This window comes from Caloenas nicobarica, chromosome 13 (genome assembly GCF_036013445.1).
Source record: "Caloenas nicobarica isolate bCalNic1 chromosome 13, bCalNic1.hap1, whole genome shotgun sequence".
Lineage (NCBI taxonomy): Eukaryota > Metazoa > Chordata > Aves > Columbiformes > Columbidae > Caloenas > Caloenas nicobarica.
In genome coordinates, this window is record NC_088257.1 from 17,508,775 (window position 1) to 17,526,736 (window position 17,962).

At 46.8% G+C, this 17,962-nt stretch overlaps 1 protein-coding gene across 1 annotated transcript in view; it reads left to right on the forward strand.

Moving 5' to 3' along the window:
• NRG2 (neuregulin 2) overlaps positions 1–17,962 on the forward strand; it is a 168,258-nt gene that overhangs the window by 122,733 nt on the left and 27,563 nt on the right. Inside the window, exon 5 of the mRNA XM_065644209.1 lies at positions 10,113–10,233. Coding sequence (XP_065500281.1) covers positions 10,113–10,233 — 121 coding nt within the window. The remainder of the gene's footprint in view (positions 1–10,112; positions 10,234–17,962) is intronic.

The window sequence follows — 17,962 nt, forward strand, 5'->3', positions numbered from 1 at the left end:
AGAGTGCAAGGAGGCAGCTTGGTACCACAGGCTCTTGTAAACACCTCCATTGTTATAATTATGGGCATGGGATTTCTTGCCCAGCTGTTGTGCCCTTTGCCTACCTGCTGGCTGGAACAGGTCCTCTGGTTCCCTTTGATGGGGGCAATGTTTGGTATGGGCCCCATAGATCTCATGACAGTATGGAGAAACCCAAGGATCTCATTTTCTGGCGTAGAGACAATCCTGATACCAGTCTGGATCTGGGACCAATGACAGCACACTCAGGAGATCTGGGATCTGATGGTGCTGCAGTTTGAGAGCTGTCTGGATTGAAATCTGCCTTTTCATCCTTGTCCAGCCCATGTGGATGCAACCCTATACTTGGTGTGAGTACTGGGATCTGGGAGACAGAGAGCTGGGGCTCCTGATGCCCCCACTACTTGGTATGCGCGTGGCATGGAGTACCACTCAGCTTCATTCTGCCATTTAGCAGATGTAACAAGCTGAACTATGGAGTGTGATGAGTGCTAGCCTGGTCATAGGGGCGTAGTGTCAATCTTAACACCAGCTTTGGTCCACACGGTCAAGCTAGACTCCATGGACCAGATTCAGTAAGGAAATTTGGTGTCTGGGAAAGTCTTTCCATGATGCTGCATATTTTGATGCGGTACCACAGTCTTACACTTTCCTTTGAGTATATGTTTTTGTTCGAGCATTGTCAAACTAGAGCAGCCCTAGAGATGCTTTCTTCAGAAAGCACTGGGTCTCTGAAGAGAAGACATGCCTACTACTCATTTCGAGGGATCTTCCTCTTTAGCCTGGTAAGCATGAAATAGTTGCAGTATCCTCATCCATAGTGAAAAAGTGTTAAGTAAGACATGTTATCCTCTGTTTGTCACGGGCTAAGATTCTGCAGTTGGGTGGTCACAGTGGCTCAGCTCACAGGCAGGGACGTGCAGGGATGGGTAACTTGATCATGTGCCCTGATGCAGAGAAAAAGGTCCTTTATGCTCATTACAACATTCAGAGTACTCAAAATGGTAATGTGATCCTGTGCAGCTCAAACCAGCTAAACAAGGTTTGGGATTCTGTGGCTGTAGAGCTGGTTGGTAAACAAAATAGGAATCAGTCTCAAAGTTCAGAAAAGTTTCAGTGGATGCAAAAATGGAAGAAGGTTCAGTGCAATCTGTAGGGCATCCTGAGATGGAAGGTTTGTGCAGGATGAAGATACTACAATTTTTAAAAGACAAGATAATGTTTGAAATCCTTGAAAAGGTTAGGTAATCCCATTTGCTTGTTTTCTGCTGTTGAGTTCTCCTCTAGTTCATTTCGTTGACTTCAGCAAAGAGATGAAGCCGTGAGGGTAAAAAAAGAAGAGAGGCTAGGTGGAGGAAGCATGGTTTGGATACTGTCAGGATATGAGACGATCTGCCAGCGGGATGCTCTCCAAACCAGTATGTGGATCATTGCAGCTGCTCACCTGGACTCTGGTCATGTCCTCAGTCCGAGTCGCTCTCTAGCTAATCTGGTCGAGTGCCTTTGCCAGCCTGTGTAGGCTGCTAGTGCTGGCTGGGCTGTCTAACCTCACCCTATAGGTGCTATGCAGCAGATCGAGGTCTGGGATCAAGTGAGCAGAGGGAAGAGGGAGAAAGAGCAGAAGAGGCAGAGCTGAGTTATGCTGAGAATGTGACGACTGGGGGATAGCGTGAGGCACCTGAATGAAAGCTGGGCTCCCTGGACTGATTTTTGGGGCCTTCAACTGCTGAGGATCACAAGCCACTCTTGAAGTAGGGCGAAACAGCTCTTCTTTCTTCAATTAACTCCTCACACACCAGTCTGGGTTCACAGATTTCGTAGCTGTCATCTTGGTGACATCATTGAACTGTTTGTAGACTCATTGATTTAGACTCATTCAGGCTCTCCGTCTCCCATTTAATGCCTTCCCCAACGATTAACATGGATGGGCGATGGAAATACTTTCCTTTTTCTCTCCCAGGTGAGATAGGCCTGGTGGGCTGCCATGATTCCAATGGCTCAATGATGTCTTTAGTCTGATGTGGTTTATAAGTCACATCTGGTCACATCTAGTTGAATCAAAGCTTCAGCATATACCACAGTAAGACATGCCATATAGTTAACGTTCAGCCAATTACCCCAAACCTTGTCTCAAATCTAGTCTGGTGTGGCCTTTACTGTGTGACTATGGCAGACCTGCACATTAATTTGCTGGACAATCTCTGGTCACTCCAGTCTGAAGACACCGGGCTCTCCTGGAGGCAGCGAACATGAGCGTGGTGCTGTTGGTTTGGAGCTGAAGGTGTCCAGCCAGCCCAGAGCACAGGTAGAACAGACAAGTCAGTCAGCCATGGGCCATGCAGACAGACCAGTTTTCAATATTAGACTAAAAATAAGTCCTGACGTGGCCTTTGCTCAGATAATTTAAAACCCACAACTGGAGGTGTGGTTGATAATTGCGTGGAGCCGGCACGCATGCAGGCATGGTACCTTGAGGTGTACGTGTTGGCAACCTCGCCAACAGTCTGCAGAGAGAGCTGTGCTGTGCCTGTCCAGTGTCAGGTCCTGGTTGGTGCTTATTTTGCACACTGTGCATTTTTTAAGTAGCCATCACATTTACTGCTCTAGATGCACTGTAAAGACAGGCCATTGTGACTCTAAAGGCAAAGATGGGCAGTATGGAATAAAGCGTAGGATGGAAGCTGGTGTCCCCTGGAAGAACTGAGGTTGTAAGGCCAGGGGGATCTGCTCTGACTCCATCATGTGGTACTGGCATGTTTCTTCGCTTCTTGGGCTTCAGCTGTCCCTCCTGCAAAGCACTCATGCTGGCACTAGCCCTGCAAAAGGCTTTTTAGGTTGTTGAACCAATCCCCTCATTGAAGGATCGTGTTGCTGCTATTACAATTGATGAGAACTTGGGAAAATATTAATAAAATGCTGCAGTGCTATCGTGTGCACTCTGGGACCCTTGTGGTAGAGAGAAACATAGGAAGGGTTCCTTCGTAAAGCTGGAGAGATCAGGCTGGAGGAGCAACTAGAAGCTCTATAATAACACAGGACTTTGCCCCTGCAGTAGCTACCTGTCCTGTGGGAAAAGGCAGCCCCTTGGTGCTCAGAAACCTTTAGACTTGCTCCTCAGTGAAACCCTTGAACAGTGCAGACAGGAGATGTGGAGAGTGCTGCTTGTGTTGTTCTGATCAGCAATATCTGGTGCTCTGAGAGGAGCGTCCTGCAGTCTGGCATTTGCATTTTGGGATGAACTTCTAGTCTGCAGCTATTGATCCTTATGATCCCCTAAGGAACTAGGAACATAATTCCAGCAAGATCTATTTCAACAAAATGCAGAGGTAAATATTGGTTCGTTTCCAAATGTATAAACACACAGGAGCAGAATTTTTATGAGCTCCAGAGTCGCCAGTTTGTTGCCAGGTGAGCCCCAGTCCACACAGGCCCTTCTGATTTTAGGTACAGATAGTAGCAGTGAGCATCCAGCCGCCGTTCAGGTTTATTAAGAGATGAGAGTGTCGTTCCAGATGTACAGAAATCTGCCACAGAGAGAATGGCTAGGATCAACAGTCCCTCAGTGTATTAATCAGTGTAAATCACAAATTTAGTGTGGCTCATGCCAGGATTACAGGGCTACATCTAAGGAATAACTTGGCCAGACACCTTCTCATTCATGTTCCTCTGACAAACAGTTGGATTAAGTCGGTTGAGAGGAACCTCAGCAATTCTGTGTTTTATCAGTAAGTACACGAGGCATATACAGAGCAGGCAATTTGTATACACTCTCCAACCAACTGAGTTCATCTGTCTAACTGAATGTCTAAATATTGAGAGAGTAAAGTGTCTGTACTCTATGAACACACCAGGCAACATTATTTATATTACAAAAAAACGGCAGCAAAACTATCGCTGTCTCCCTGCTCTCCTCGACAGTAGCTGTAGTTTGTGAAAAATTAACTATAATTTATAGTCCAAGCTGCATTGATTAACTCTTTGCAGGGGGAGCATTTTACTAGATTCCTGAGAACAAGCTGGTGAGCTGTCTGCAAAGGTTAAATGATGTGCATGTGTAAGAAAACTTGCGTAATCATTAGTGGCCTTTCTACAGAGATGGATTATGTGAAAGTCCATATGGCAACGTCAGTGCCTGTGGCTCTCCTCTCTGTTGCCCTGATGTTGATGTTAGTCCCGAATAACATAGGTGTGTGGCGGAAAATAGACACTCTGAATGACTACAGTGCTACATGTATTTGTACTGCACTGTCCTCACTGACTGGGACAGCAATAATAAAATGTGGCTTCAGATCATCTGCAATCACATCTGTCAAGAGGAAGCCCTGTTTTCCCTGTGCTCCCTTCTTTATTCCCTTCTGCTTTATTCTCTGCCCAGGGACCGAGACCAGCTGGAGATCTGGCTTGCTGATGGGCAAGCTGCTCCAGGCCTCCTGCCTCCTTGCAGGAGCTTTGTGACTAGCTTGCCTCTGTGTTTGCAGAGGCTCCTGTCTTAGGGGCTTATTCCTACTGGCCTTATTTCACCGTTGCTTTTCTGTAGCTTGCCCCATGCACACTCCCTCTTTCTTGCTCTTAATTCATTGAAGTACCTGGGGAGCCAGTCGGTACATGACTGATGTTGCTGCACAAACCCCCTCGTCAACTCCCACCGGCTTCACACAAGTCCCTTTCCACCCAGATTGCAGCTCGCTCTCAACACTGTTCCCTCACTTATTCAGATATCTATTTATCTCAGTAATTTTACAACTTTCCAAGTCATTTGGAATAGACAGAGTTGTGTTGGAGGCTGAATGGAGGACTTATGCGACCACACCAGCGAATAGGGAGCACAATCTGCCTGGTACCACGTAGCAGTTTGCATAATCTAGCTGTGGGAAATCATTTCTGGATCACCAGGCACACCTGAGCGTCATTTGGAGCGGAGGTGAGTGAACATGTATGACTGCAAATAAGCTGTACATGAGGCTCACCAGCATCTGTCATCAAACTGCAGATGACCCAGGACCAGGTAGATATTTGTAATGGTATTTCCAGTGGCCCAGGCTGGTGGGAGAATACAGCTACACATGAAGTAACTGAGTGCAGTCACTTGTGAATCTGGGAATTATCCTGCTAGTGTGGTGGAAACCCACTGAAATCCCCCTTGGCCTCATGCTTCAAGGTGATTCTCTGTGATCTGCAGCCACGTGGCGTCAAAGGGGGTCACATTTTAACATAGGCACAATTAACATTTTCTAAGTGAGACATTTCACTTCCCTCTGTCTGAATTGGCAGGTCTCTCCATCCTTGCTCCCAAACTAGCTGCATCTACTGCCCACATGAACACAAATTCCCAGCTGCAGCAGCATCTCAGAGCAATCAGGCACCTTGGGAGGCTCCAGATGCAGTGTTACCATACAGGAGTGAGATTTCAGGGTTGTAATACGTAAGTGTCAGTATTCGGTACATCAAAACTCAAAATTAACATCAGGAATTACTATGAATGGAATAGAGAACAAACCAGGGTGACATAAATAATGTGTGCAGGATGGTCTCCAAAGGGAAAAACAGAAACAGAGATGGCACAAAGAACTGCAGCCAGGTCAACCTCTGTATAAGAAGCTACAAAGGCGATCATTACTTTCCAACTAGGGAAGGAGATAGTGACTGTGCCTGTAAAGCTACAGGTAGCACAGAGGAAATGAGTGGGGATGATCACTATTTTTCCTAATACAAGAGCTAGGAAGGGTCAGGTTTAAAAGAAGTAAATGGAGATGTGCCTTTGCTCACTGTGTACGTAACACTAGAGCTCTTGTCACAAATATTGTGGATGCTACAAGATTAGATTTGTTCAAAGAGCAACCAGACACATTTGTGGAAGAAAAATCCACTAAAGCCTATTAAATGTAAAGACGCTGTAGTTTTACAGAATCACAGAGTAACAGAGTGGTTGGGGTTGGAAGGGACCTCTGGAGATCATCTAGTCCAACCCATCTGCTAAAGCAGGTACACCTAGAGTAGACTGCACAGGAATGTGTCCAGGTGGGTCTTGAATATCTCCAGAGCAGGAGACTCCACAACCACTCTGGGCAGCCTGTTCCAGGCTCTGGCATCTCGAAGTCAAGAAGTTTCTCTTCGTATTCAGATGGAACCTCCCGTGTTCCAGTCTGTGCCCATGACCCCTCACCCTGTCATTGGGCACCACTGAACAGAGTCTGGTCCATCCTCTTGACATCCACCCTGGAGATATTTATCACATTGATAAGATCCCTCGCAGCTTCTCTTCTCCAGCTGAACTGCCCCAGCTCTCTCAGTCTCTCTTCGTAAGAAAGGTGCTCTAGATTTGTCTCTGAGCTGCTCATCCTAGGCAGCCAGAAGACAATTATAATTGCATGCTCATACTGATCTTCTTCCTTAAGCATTGCCTATTTCCCACCGTCAGAGACAAGACAGGGCTTTGGTTTGACCAGTCCTGCTCAGCTTTTACTCTTATAATGGCCTCTATTTCATGACACTCTCTTCTCAACAGGGAACTGGGCTGACTGCCTCTTTTTGTAGCCTTTCGTACATCTCTGCTGCTAACAAATGGACCATAGTGATATGATCCTGTGATTCAGTTTTAAAACAGTTTGTGCTTCTTTGGGAGAAATGGCACGATACTTGGAGAAAACAAGATTGAAAGATAATGACGTTAATAAGATGCTTCTAGGAGAACTGATCAACCACATATTTTTCTGACAGGCGTAGCTCTGTTAACAGCTCGTTTTCTAGAAGGGCAGAACATGCATGTCCCAAGACTCATTCATGTCAGTCTCCTTTTCATTTGTTTAAAAGAAACAGAATTGTTTATATGAGACCAAAACCCCATGCAATCTCTCGCTGGTCAGCACTGTAATTTGCTCTGGTATCATAACGTCACACAGCACTGCATCTTCCCATCCACCTTTTCTGGTGGAAAGGGTACTTTTCATCTGAGGTGTTTGCTGTGGGAGGGGTTCTGGGCTCTGTTTTTATTTGTCCCTCTCTGCTCCTCTCCTGCTGTGGGAAGGCTCACTCCAGAATCCTTTCCTGTAGGATTTACGATGTGAGACTTTGCCAGATGGGTTGTTTTGCTTGCTGGCAACTGGTACATTCGATGGTTGCAGAGGTGACAGATTCCTGCAGGCTGTACTTGTTCTTCACCCACGTGTCTTTGAATTTGCACCAGCACTTTGGTTCATTAAGTTTCAGTGTTCCCTGATCTGATGGCGTGCTTGCAGCTTTAAGAGACCTGTTCATTGTGCAGTTTTAAGGTATCTCAGTAAAAGCCTGCAAGCTCTCCAAAGCAAAGGCCACCCTGTGAGGGGATTCCGGTGGCTCCCGTACTGTGCCCTGGCCAGGCAGCACTCAGGGGCTGTTCAAAGGGACTGTCTGTCTCCTGTGTACCTGCTCCCCTGCAACTTTCACACTTCCCTGGCAGGCCCTCGTTTGCTCTGATGCTGCTTCTGACTCCACAAGACTGGCCCATCCAGCGCCAAGAGGGCTACGGAGCAAAGCAGGCGGCTCCTGCCAGCGCAACCTGCAGCCTCCTGCGGAATGCACACTGAAGCCCCTGCACAGCTTGGCTTTGACTGCATTTTGGGACACAGACACATTCTGCCAGTCTAGGTTTTATTTTCGGGCTCGTTTTTAAAATGGCATTTGGTGTTAAGGTTTGATTTAAGTGGCTGGATCAAGCAATAGCTAAAGGAGAGGCCTTGCAAAGAAAGGCCAGGTGCTATCTCACATCGTTAGAGCTCCTCTGTCTTGAACCTGCAGCTCTCCACTGGCCTTAGAAGAAATGTGCTACTTTCTCACGAAGGTATAAATTATATAGCCATTGTGATGGCCTTGGCTTCTAGCTCCCATTAATCTTAACTAGAAGGCAGCACTGGATTTCCCTACAGAAGTTTGGGAGTTTTCATGTTTGAGGACTTTTTGCAAAGACTTCTTCGATGGCTCGGTCAAGTGATCATTTGCTTTTAAACACAGCATATAGTCTAGTATGTGTACACTCCTCTGCACATCTGGCTCTCAGCTGACTGCCGTTACATGCTCTTGGAGGGGAGCAGCTATTTGCTGTCCCAGGACCATGTGCATTTTCAGTCTTTGCTGAAGTATTTGCCATATCTGGTTTGCAGAGCACTTTGGGACAAGTTGCTCTGCCCTGAATATCTGTGGAAAGACAACCCCAGAGGCAATGGTTATTCAAGGCAAAGTATAGAAATAGCTCTGCTTGGTGCACAACCCCAGCTTTGTCAGACAGTGGAAGGTGCTGACTTCCCTATGGGAACAGGAGACAATGGGGTTGGACGATGCGTTGGTTCAAGCAAAATTAACAGTAATCTTGGCTCTGCCTTGAGCTGTGTGCAGGTAATAGGGTGGGCTACTCCTGCTGTGCTCAGCCTGATGAGCAAACTCGTCATCCAGGGAGGTATGGACCCCATGCAGTTAGAAGTAGTCCTAAACGCAAGAGCTCCAGAACAAACTCGCTTGCGTGCCAAGGATCACCCAAATGTGAGAGGCTTCACAGAATGCCAGGAGCCCTAATTTACCTGTGAGAGCCTGGACGTGCCATGCAGGTGCTGGACCAGAGCTGGAGCTTGAGAACGGGGCCCTGGTGTCTGGCTGCGTGGGCTGCAGCTGGAGGCAGCAGGGCAGGCACCCACAGCAGCCTCCGAGCCTGCTGTGGAGCTGGGACAGGCACGGGGGCTGCCCGAGGTGCGGGGAGCAGCCCCAGCTCCCTCCAGGGCAGGCTCTGGCTTGCCTCGCTGCCTCTCCCATGGCTCTGACGAGCTCCTGCCTCGGGCTTTGGCTCCAGCCTTCTCCCTTGACTCCTGTGTCAATGAGGTGTTCAGGCTTCAGCAGCTGGTCTGAAATCACTAGCCTCTCCGTGTGAGGGTTATTCATGCTTTGGAGAACAGAATGGATAAGGGTATCTCCTCAGAAACCTGGACTACAACATAAAAGGCACGGGAAAATAGGTAGCAGCCACACTGCTGGAGATGAAACTGTGTTAGAGTTTAAGCAAAGTGGGCAGTCCAGGAAGGGGGACTATCTTTAAGGAGATTCAGCTGGAAAAAGCAGATGCTTTTGAGCGCCCAGCCCTTCTTTTGGCTATGTGAAGATGAATCTGCAATCCGAAAATCTGGTCGGCTTTTGTAACCTGTATCAGTTGCTCTAACAAAAGGTTTTCCCTTCCTAGAAGCCTTTGTTTTGCCTATGGAGACTCTCTATTTTGGGCTGTAAGTTTGTCTGAGTCATTCAGAGACAGGAATTGCACTGAAATTCTACAGAATACTGTCGGTTTTGTTTGCACCTTGCATGGCTGGAAAGCTTTTCTCCAGAAAGACTTTGGAAAAGCATCCGTATCCCAGGAAACTTGAGTCATGCTGGCTGCCTCTTTCTTAGCAGAGACCTGGGCTGACTGACTTCTACTGCTGACCTTCTGCTTGGTCTCTTGAGGCGGCCCCAATGGGGCATGACAGAGAAATGCTCAGCAGTAGTGGAGGGAGAGATGGAGCTGTTCTTGCTCGCGCTGGACCTGTTCCGGGGACAATGAGGGCACTTGCTTCTGGCTCTGAAAACTCATTTACTCCCAGAGATGTGAAGCAATGAAATGTCCCCTGCAGTATCTCTGGATCTTGGTCCAGTATCATGGTGCAAGTCAGGCCTCAGCAGCATGCCACCATGACTCTGAGACTTGCAGCACGTGTTCTTCCTACCGTCCTGCCTGCCTGCTGCTGCGGGGTTGCATGCTTGTGTAAGGGGATGGCAAGGAGAGGTAAGAAAGGGGCACTTTTCCCTACAGCTTGCCCAAAAGATGATCTTGTCCTGACATGCTGCCTGCTTAGAGGAAGGTGTGTTCTCAACTCCTCACTCATTTGGCCACTTTTCCTGGGAAAGGAAAGGTCAAGTCACAGCCCCAGGACCTGGAGAGGTGAAGGTGTGTCTAAAGGCACAGGCTGAGGTTTGTAGTGCTGGGGCTTTTACTTTGGCAAACGGACTAGGTGAAAAATATCTAAGAAAAGAGAATTGCCCAACAAAGGATATAACAATATATGTGTTTGGTTGTTGTTTTTTTTTTTTTTCCCCTGCAGTAACCACAACTCTCTCCTCCTGGTCCGGGCATGCAAGAAAATGCAATGAAACAGCCAAGTCCTATTGCGTCAATGGTGGGGTATGCTACTACATCGAGGGGATTAATCAGCTGTCTTGCAAGTAAGTGAGTGTAGTTCTTGTGTCATTATGGAAATTACTTGGCTGGGGAAGAGAAGACCTCTGTGCAACTGTAGGACGAGGGGTAGCTCTCAAATTCTCCTGGCAATTGCAGTTTGAGCTGTGCAGGTTCAGAAAGGGAGACTAGAGACGAAGGGGTGGGGGAGGAGGGTTTGTATTTTCCTTTTTGTGTGAGTGCCACTGTCACTTTTCCTGACTCTTCCTCTAAGAATATGTTTGTCGTGGCTGTTTCCTTTCCCTTTCCTCCCTTTCTCCTCTGCAGCTTCAGGGAAGGTTGGGTCCCTTTTACTCTCCCTGAGCTTGGTCAAAGCTCCACATCCCCCATTGACACATCCTGCTCTCCGAGCAGGGGGCTTTCCCCAGTGCACAGCCCCCTCCTTGCTCCATGACAGGAGAGGGTTCCTTGCTGAGACCTGCCTCTTACCTCTCTTGTCTGCACCTCATGAGCCCAGGAGCGAGTTTAGCACACAGCTGTTCACCACTCTGTGCCACTTTGTGGCAGGCTGTGGGTTGTTTATTGCTCCCCTTCAAATATTAAAACCTGCAAAAAAACCCCAGGGAGACATACTAAGTTATCTTTAAAATGAAATTTCTTGGAGAGGTTAAAGTAGAGCTGCATAGTCCAACGGATGTGGAATGGGATGTGAGACCTTTTCACCTCTGGTTCAAATCTATCACAGCTAATAAGCCCAATAGCATCTCACAGCTCACCCTCCAAGCCTAATGGGGACTGTGAATAACAAGTGCAGTCTGATTGCCAGCGGTGGAGATGTAGGTACTCAAAGCACACCTGTACCTGCCCCGGGGCTCCATGGAGTCAGCGTGAGGTGCTACTCTGCGTGTGCATTCACTGAGCAGGTGCTGTCAACTTCTGAGCTCGCCTGGGGATCCAAGCATCCCTGTGCCTAGCTTGGAGAAGCCCAGAGCTGACTGTTTTCTCCCTGCGTGGCCCAGAGACCTACCCGTGGAGATGCACAGCCAAAGATATTTACAACTGCGGATCTCAGCCTCGTCCCACTGCCGCTGTGTGGTGGTATGCTCACTGGACACCTCGGCTGCTCAGACCTTGAAGGACACATTTGAACAGAACCATCACCCTTCTGGAAGGGTTGTGAGCTGGGTTATGCATAGCACAACTCCTACCTTCTCTCAGTACTTTTTTGTTTTGGCAGGGAGCAGTAGGAAAGACTATGTGGAAATGCATTCTGCTGAGCTCCTGTGCTCTCTCCAGTGCAGGATCAGCGGTTGTGGGAAGGACATGGGATGAGCAGTATCTTCCAGTTCTTCCAGGCTTACCCCTTTAGACATGAAAAGAGCTGAGCAGGCCAGAAACCAGATGCTCTGGTCCTGCACATTTTCCATGTATGTGAAGCGAGAGCAGCCCTTGTACACCACAGACCTGTGCTTTAGGGTAGTTCTCTCTGCCATTGGCTTGTGGGTAGCACTGTAAGTTCACCCTGCCAGCGTTCCTTGTAGGAAACATAGGGGAAGCCCCAGATGATGAACCAAAGAAGTCACAGCCACTATTCTGGTGTAGCCCCAGGAAGCCCCAGCAGTTCCAGTCTTTCCGTGATGGGAAGGGCTCAAGCCTTGGAGCCTGGAGAAGTGTATGAATCAATATCTCTGTCTCTAAGCAACCTGGTGGTGCCAAAAGCATAGATCTCAAGACTATTTCTTTTGGGGAGAACTTGAATCCAGATCAAGACTTTTCAAATTGGACCAATTTCTAATTACAGCAACAGTTACCTAACTGCTGCCATACACAGCTGTAATGGTAAGGCTTCTTTTTTCCTAATGAAGGATACACATGGTAGTTATCTAGTGTCTTCAGTGGGCAGACTGTTTTAACCAAAGTAATTCCAGCCTTCCAAAGAAACAGTCTACCTTCAAACCAGGCTGTTATGATAGCTGATGAACAGAGGGAATGGATTTCAGTGGATTTCATTGCTCAGTGATGGATTTCATTAAGATTTTGTGTGCCATGAAAACCAGACCTAATTATTCCATATCATTGGAAAGCCTTAATTCCTTACCTGCAGATGGTGAAATTACTTCTTTTTTTGATGAGTCTCAAGATGATACCAATTGGTAAACCCAGATGGGAATTGAATGGCTGTGTATGGAAGAGCAGTAAAGTGTTAACCAAAAGGAGGTGCTTTGAAGGTCTGAACTGTCACTATTCATCTGTCAGAAAAGACAGTTCTGTGTTAACAGGAACTCAGGGGACCCTAATGCCTTCCACACAGTAGTCATTTCTGATCTTACTGCTTTAGGAGCTGTCTGGATATTCATTCTCCTTACATGTTTTTATCATTAAGTCATAGACTGAAGATTAGAAATCCTGGCTTTTCAAGTGGTGTAATTTTAGAGTTTCTGAACTCTAGAAAGCATTAGTTAGTTATTTGGGGATGCAGAAGCGTTTGAACTGAACATACGAACATGGTATTTCTCATAAAGCGGCTTTCCAATAATGTGGATGATTCCTGAGAAAGGCTGATGATGGATAAATGGACTTCACATTTGCTTGACTGCAAACTAGCAAAATACTGAAATGTTTCACAGCTCCCTTGTTGCACCAAGATAGGAGATCTGACGCTGTGTTTTGTGTAAGATACAGTGATACAGATTTGGAGCAGAAACTAGAGGATGCAAAGATGCAGGCTTTGACCTGTGTTTCTGAACTCTAACATGGGAGCCTATCACACCATCCTTCTGAGACATGAACATGGAGGAGATCAGTAGGTCCTTCTGCACACAACCTCTTCAAATGCCTTGGAGCCAGAGATCAAACAAAAGCTGCGTGAGCATCTTGAGCCAGGAACAACACATGTGTCCATGTGCTCTTCCCTCTTCGCTATTCTGATGAGAGTCATCAGGGCCTTGGAGATCTTCTGGCACCGTGTGCCATTGTGCAGTCATCCTTCACCCAGTGCTAAGGAGATTCTGGCACCCATGTGATGTTACCAGCTTTACCAATACCAGATATCAGAAAACAGAATTTTAGAGTGCTCCTGTTCACTACCTGCCACCATCCTGTAATTACGTTCCTGGAGTGGATTTCATTGTTCTGCTATCCACAAGCATAGGAGATCCTTCCTGTAGATCTTACCCCTGGCACTCCAGAGCAAAAAAACCAGCTGGGTTCTCAAATGATTTATTCTCCTGAAGTGGCTCATGCTTGATTTGCTAAAGGTATCACCTAAATTGGCAGCTGGCCTTTTAGTATTATTTTTTAACGGGCTTCCCTGAAATGTGTTCCTCCTGGTCTTTTGAATTCTGGGGAACAAACTGTTTGCCTGTATACCCACCTCCTCCATCTCTTTTTCAATACACTTCAGCTAGACCTTAGACAATGTGTTTTCTTCACTAGAGAAGATCCCAGAGTGGACTTGGAGCTGTTCCAGAACTTGTGTCTTTTTTGGATTGTGTGCTTCTATATTTTTTTTCTTAATTTGAAGTAAATTCTACACGTGCCAGTGTCAAAGGAAACCTGAACATGATGCAATCTGTGCTGTTATCTTTACACTGCAAACAGATCACCTGGAGCTTAGATGGGAGAAGTGTGATCTGCATCAGATATTCTGCAAATTTTCGGCATAAATCCAGGAAATGACTGAGCCGCACACGTGCAGAATTGACTCAACAGCCCTAGTAAGCTGAAAAGCCCCAGGGTCTTGATGATAGGAACAGTTTCTTGATCCTTCTTCAGACTGGTTTGCTTAGAGAGGCCTTACAAGTGGGACTGGTTTCTCACCATAACAGAAGGGAAGTGGTGAGTTTAAGTAGAGCAAATTCCAGTACCTGCAGAAGGGGTGCACACAAGAAAGTCGCAAGGTCTTGAGCTGGGCTGGGACACAGAAGAGCAGTGACTGGTTTGTTGTGTCCAGCTAATTGTAGCACTTGGGATGCACAGCGACCTCTGATCTTGGGTCTGCCTCGGTCCTGGAGCCCATTGGTTTCTTGGCACAACTTAGAGCAGTTCGAGGCTGCTCTAATCTTTTATTGCTGTGTGCCATGCCCCACCGGGTTGTGTCAGTGTGTGTATCACAGCACAACTACTCTTTTTCCCGGTTAGTTCTTGACACACATTATCTATAGGTGGGGTCTTCCCAACTAAACAAAGGAAGAAAGCCAAGTCTCATCACAGCACAGTCCTTCTCTGCCCACTTAAAAGTGCTTCATGACTTTTTTGTGGATTATGTAATCAAAGTGGCTGATACCCTGGGCCAGTATCTTCCTGAATTGCATGGGATCAGAAGACTTAAAGAGCTTTACAGAGCAACAACCCCAATCGTGCTGGACTGCTTGTACTTGCAAGAGTCAGGCTGAAGGATTTATAGAAGCTGACAGATAAACAGACTCTCTGGGTTTGGGCTGACAGCATTGCATTGCATGAGTGAGTGAGGTCAGAAGCCTGGAGGACCTCAGACAAAAAGGGAAAGTCAAGGAGAGAATTAAAAAAAAAAAAAAAGCAAGCAAACAAGAAAAAATCAATTCATTTTTAAACTACTTGATGTATGCAAATCCCTAACTTAAAAAATTACATATTCACTTCCTAGAAGCTCATTTGCTTACCTCCTCCGTGTATGTTGTTTCCTGCAGATTTCCCCAAGAAAGGGGAAAGATCATTCTGAAGGGTTAGCCACGTTGTCAGCTCCTCTGTGCTTTTCCAGAGCACCATTCAAAGGGATGAACATCAGTCTGGTCTCGTACAGCCTCGATCCCCCTGGCAGCACAGGTTTCTCAGCTCTCCTGTGGTGTCAGGAGCTGTGACGTCCCTCTCAAGTGACTCTACTGATTTGGTCAGCACAAAGTGCACGTTGCACAACCATGAGTATGCCGCTTTTCCATGGCTATATGAGCAACTCTGTGGGGAGGTGTTGAAATGTCCCTGGAAATGAAAGGCGCACAGCGTTGAGCTAGGGGTGAAAATTCCCACATCCTGTTCCAAATCTCCTGAACCAGCCAGGACTCATTCGTTGGGGTTTGCATGCTGTTTGAGTGATGAGATTAGGTGCCTTTTTGGGTTGAAGTGGCCCCGTGCAATGCTTCCGTTTTAATGCATGTGCAACTATAGCAGACCCTTGAGAAGCATCAGAGTGTGGAAGCTGATCCTGCAACAGGGGGGCTTGGGGAAGACAACAGGGCGCAACAGCTCAGCTCCTGCTGAGCTCCCACAGCTCGATCGGAGCTGTGCTGTTGTCTCCACTGAGCCTAGAAGTGGGTGTCCTTGTGGTTTGGACTCTACAGCAAACATGCCTTGATTAGCTGCTCTGGATAAGGCCTCTGCATTTACTCTGGTTGCTTTTGTTTCTTCCCATCAGTGGTTTTGTGGAGTCCATCCTTTTGCAGCTCTCCAGAGCCTGATCATCTGGGACTGGTCAGGGGACAATGACAGAACTGTCTTCTTTTTCAGGCCTTCGCATAAATAAGCAACATGCTTGAAACATTTCTCCATTTGCTTTTATCAGTGCATTGTGTCCTTCTGCTACAGCTTCTTCTTATCCCATTATTTTGAAGTACCTGCTTGTTCACATTCCTCTATGACATGGATGAGAGCTACCAAATCTGACATACTTAAATTAAGATCTGGGGGAGAAAAGGAAGTGTGCCAACCCTTGCAAGATTTAGATCAACCGGGCAGAAAAAGTTGTGCTTCCAGCAGGAACATTAGGATAATGATGCTACTAATTAATAGTAGCAAAGATTAATTAACAATAATTATTGCTCTGCCCTGATTCAGGGCAAAAGGTCAAAGATTCTCAATTTTCATAAAAGTGCTCTGCAAACAACACAGAAATAGTTAATTAAAACCATTTTGGCTTGTACTTTTTGAGATGCTTTCTTTGGCTGATCATCTTACTGCCTTTTTTTTTTTTACCATGTAAATATTTGACTGCAATTCAACCTGAACCCAAAAGCAAAACTTTGTGGGTGTTTTTGAAATGGGCTAAAAAACAGTCTCAAGGAATTGGTCAAAACTGAATTAATTGGACATTTTCCAGCAACAACAGGATCTGGATAGAAAATTCCCTGACCAGCTTTATCAAAGGCATGTACAAGTAGCAAATTTTTAGATGTGGCAAGTGGATTTTTTTTTTTTAATATTTTCGTGCACCTGGTTAGGCACAGAGGGATGGAGTTAAACAAGGGCAGTCTTGAGGGTTCTCCACACAGGCCAGAGAGGGGACGAGGTGCTGCCTGCAAAATGGTGGTGTAGCCTTAGACTTCCCCAAGACCGTTCCTACAGATACGGCTTTGTCTGCTTCCCGTGGCCTCTGAGGAAAGAGATGCTGGGCCTCCATGACACCAGTAAGTGGATGAGCAAGTCCAAAGATAATATTTGCCAGAATAGTTCATCTTCTGTGTAGTCCCTGCAAGAGCTTTCAGAAGGCAGAGGGACTTCATATTGCTGGGATGGGTAGCCAAAACCCCTTGACTAGGGTTTAATGTGCCGGAAGAAGGGTGCCATGATCAAAGATCATCTCATGGCTCTAGAGTAGTAGTAGGAGGAGGAGGAGGAGCGGTTGCATGTATACAGTCCTAAAATCACATCTGGTCGTGAGGCTGATGTGGCCCCTGGTGAAAATGGGTTTGACACCCCTGCTCTAGACCTTAGTGAGCCTTAACTCTCAGGTATGTCCCTCAGACCGTATGCTTGGCCGCTGGAGAAGACCTGCCCGCAAACCCTCACCACAGGCAGCAGACTCTGCGTGCAGAAGAGGTGCTTCCCATTGCTCTTCCCATCTAGACTGGGACACCCGTGTGCCATGCATGCTGGAAATTTCCTAGAAGTCACACCTGGAGCCATAGTAATAAATAACAAATCATCTTCACCAGCCTAGAAGTACGGGACAGTTAAAAAAAGGAACCATAAGCACTGCATTCTTTCAAAGGTCTCCTGGTCACTGTTACTGCCAGCAGCCTTGCTTCTGAGAAATCGGGACTCAGGGACACCAGAGCGGCACATGTGTCTTGACAGCTTGTGTGCTAGCTTGGGAGGCGACAGAAGGTGCTCATGTTCATGAGGGCTTCCTTTCTGTCACTTTTCCCAGTGTTGATTCACTCGTAACTGAAGATGAAAAGCCCGAGCTGTCCTAGACACACAGAAGACCAGTTATCTACTGCCTTCTGTCTAGAAAACTCTTCTCCCCACCCACGCTAGGCTGACTGCAGAGATCTCAAGATGGGCTATATGGTAGCTGTCATGGCATCAAAGCTTCTTTGACACTTTTCTGTTTTGCTTTTTCACTTCTTTCCAGCTTCTTTCTCCGAGTTTTTATTTCCTTCCACCAATTTTCACGTGATTTTCAGTCCTTCCCTAAGAGCACGCAGCTTCAGTCACACTGAAGTTCCAGCCTTGACTGACCTCTTGCGGATGTGCACCTGAGACAGTTTTAGCTCATTTCAGACAAAGTGCCCCTTTTTGAGGTGGGTAGGACATTTGCTTCATTCAGCAGCACCCCTGAGGCCCTTCGGTGTGTTTACAACGCACAGGAAATTTCAGATCCCAGGCAGATGGGCAGCATGTTGCAAGATAAACTGGATACCCTTGAAGATTCTGTGAATAAGTTCCTGACTCTATCGGTGGTGATGAATAAACTTCAAAAATGATTGGGAAGACACCTTCTATTTGGATGCTTTGTTCAAACCCCAGTGCAATCTCTTAAAGGTTTCTCCAAAGTCATGCTTCCCCAGGGCTGTCCTTGTG